At 38.7% G+C, this 1,994-nt stretch overlaps 1 protein-coding gene across 1 annotated transcript; it reads left to right on the top strand.

Annotated features, from left to right (window-relative positions):
- Positions 1–228: 228 nt before the first annotated feature.
- On the top strand, positions 229–1,568 carry LOC113325414. Its single transcript, XM_026573620.1, has 2 exons — positions 229–513; positions 601–1,568. Exons 1-2 carry the CDS (start codon positions 392–394, stop codon positions 1,304–1,306), a joined length of 828 nt encoding a protein of 275 aa, XP_026429405.1. The 5' UTR covers positions 229–391; the 3' UTR covers positions 1,307–1,568.
- The last annotated feature ends 426 nt before the right edge of the window (positions 1,569–1,994 follow it).

Raw genomic sequence — 1,994 nt, 5'->3', positions numbered from 1 at the left:
CCAGTAAAGAAAACATTATAGCCATTGACTAGAGCTGTCTCCAACAATTACAACAAAATAAATAAATAATTGGGCGGCCGATATATATCATCAGAGCTTGTATATATTATAGACTAGTTCGTGGTAGCTTCGTGTGGTGTCGTGGTGTGTATACATTATAGTTATTGACTTGAGCTGGATGTAATTGTTACATAATTTAATCACTAGAGCTAAGACGGAGAATTTAAAACTTGACATATGTTTCGTTGTGTATATAGATCTGATAACCCCTGGTGTTCTTGGATACCAAATAAGCCTAAGCTTCCTCTCTTTTTTCTCTCTTTTTTCTTTCAATTCATTCCTGCCAAAAGATTTTTGGTAACACTATTATCTTCTTTCTCTCACACTTACTATGTCGTTTTTTAGGGATCCTGAGTTATATTTCGTATGGGGACGCACCATGGGTTTGAAGTTTTTCATATTCAGGGTTCAGAAAAAAGTCGGTTGCCCTCTTGTGCAACAAGATTTTTTCAGGTACGAGGAATTAAATTTCTCTAGACATCTATCTTTGCCCCATAACAAGGAGACTGATTTTGCAACTCTCTTTGCTTATTTGGGTAGAAATGACAAGTTTGTAAACTGTCAAGGTCTTGTCATCGACTGGTTTCAAATTAATCACAGCACCTTCACTTATTCCTGGTCACATGAGTTGCTTAATTTACCCAGCTATGGTATACATGCTCTTATTAGTCCACGGGAAAACGAATCTGCTGCACAGTTGGCTGCGTGTATAAATGAACGAGATCGAGAAAGGGCTGAGAAACAAGCTCTTGAAAAAAGATTGTCAGATCTACAGGAGCAGTCAAACCGGGAGAAGCAAGCTCTTGAGAAAAGACTATCGGATCTACGTGAGGAATTGAACCGGGAGAAACAAGCTCACGAGAAACAAGTTCTTGATTTGACATCAAAGCTTGAAGAGTGTTGTGGTGGTGCTAAAGGTGGATCGGTCGATAAGGAACATTGGATGACTAGCCATTCAATATCCAGTAACTTGGTTCCTTTCGAGGAACTTGATGTTATAACATTCCCAAAAAATACTCCGCTGACTATCACAAAGGCCCCAACCACGCCGGTGATCGGTGAAGACTATTCAACCAATGTTAAGGTAAACCGTTTCTACAGAGGGGTGTTTCCGATAGTGATTGTGAACGTTGAAGAGCTGGTTCCGGATAAAGAAAACGCAAGGTTCAGTCCAGATATTTGGGGTTTGTTTCAGAATGCCGGAACTTCTTATGCAGCTCGGAAGCCATTTGAGTCGGAGATGTAGATCGACATACAAAAAGACACCTTTGGAAGGATCAGGCTTTGTTAATTTGCCTTTATTTATGTAGCATTTTGTGTATCCGGTGAGATGAGTTGATACAGTCAATCAGACATGTATATACTCATTTTATTCATTTGAATTTACGATCATGTTTGGCTATCTTAGAATTTAATTTCTTATCGTGTATGTAAATTTCCGTTGTTGTTTTTCTGGGTTCTGCAATATAGTATTCTGATCAGAATAACATGGTCACAAGTTATATCTACGATCTCGATGTTACATGCAGGAGAATCTGTTGAGATGGTTTTTCTCACCATATCTTGTCTCTATATCAAATTAGTGAGTCGACAACAATTCCTTGGCTTCCGGGACCACAACTTGTGTTGAGATGGTTTTTATCGCATTTTGTGTCTTCATTAAGTCCGTCGGAAACTCTGACTTGTATCGCCTATTGGTTCATTTGGAAATGGATGTATGTTCGCTTGGCTACTTTCTCAATAAGGAAAAGCAAAATCGACGAAACGACCTATATTTTCTATTTAGAGATCTAAAAGTTGCTTATAGCCCAAGAAGTAGTAACTGTGGTTCAAATTCCGGCATGAGATTAAAATCGTCAACTTCTTAATGAAGTTTTCAAGTAAACTTGTCAGCGTAGCATTGTCATGAACACCATTCACAAGAGCAACTCCCG

Source organism: Papaver somniferum, chromosome 11 (assembly GCF_003573695.1).
Source record: "Papaver somniferum cultivar HN1 chromosome 11, ASM357369v1, whole genome shotgun sequence".
Taxonomy (NCBI): Eukaryota; Viridiplantae; Streptophyta; class Magnoliopsida; order Ranunculales; family Papaveraceae; genus Papaver; species Papaver somniferum.
This window is presented reverse-complemented; position numbering and strand designations above follow the sequence as displayed.

What these genes read in the sequence shown, in the direction of transcription:
- LOC113325414 (XM_026573620.1), top strand. Translation starts at nt 392, where the DNA reads ATGTCGTTTTTTAGGGATCCTGAGTTATATTTCGTATGGGGACGCACC. An exon ending in GTGCAACAAGATTTTTTCAG is followed by an intron (nt 514 to 600) that starts GTACGAGGAATT and finishes TTATTTGGGTAG; the next exon opens with AAATGACAAGTTTGTAAACT.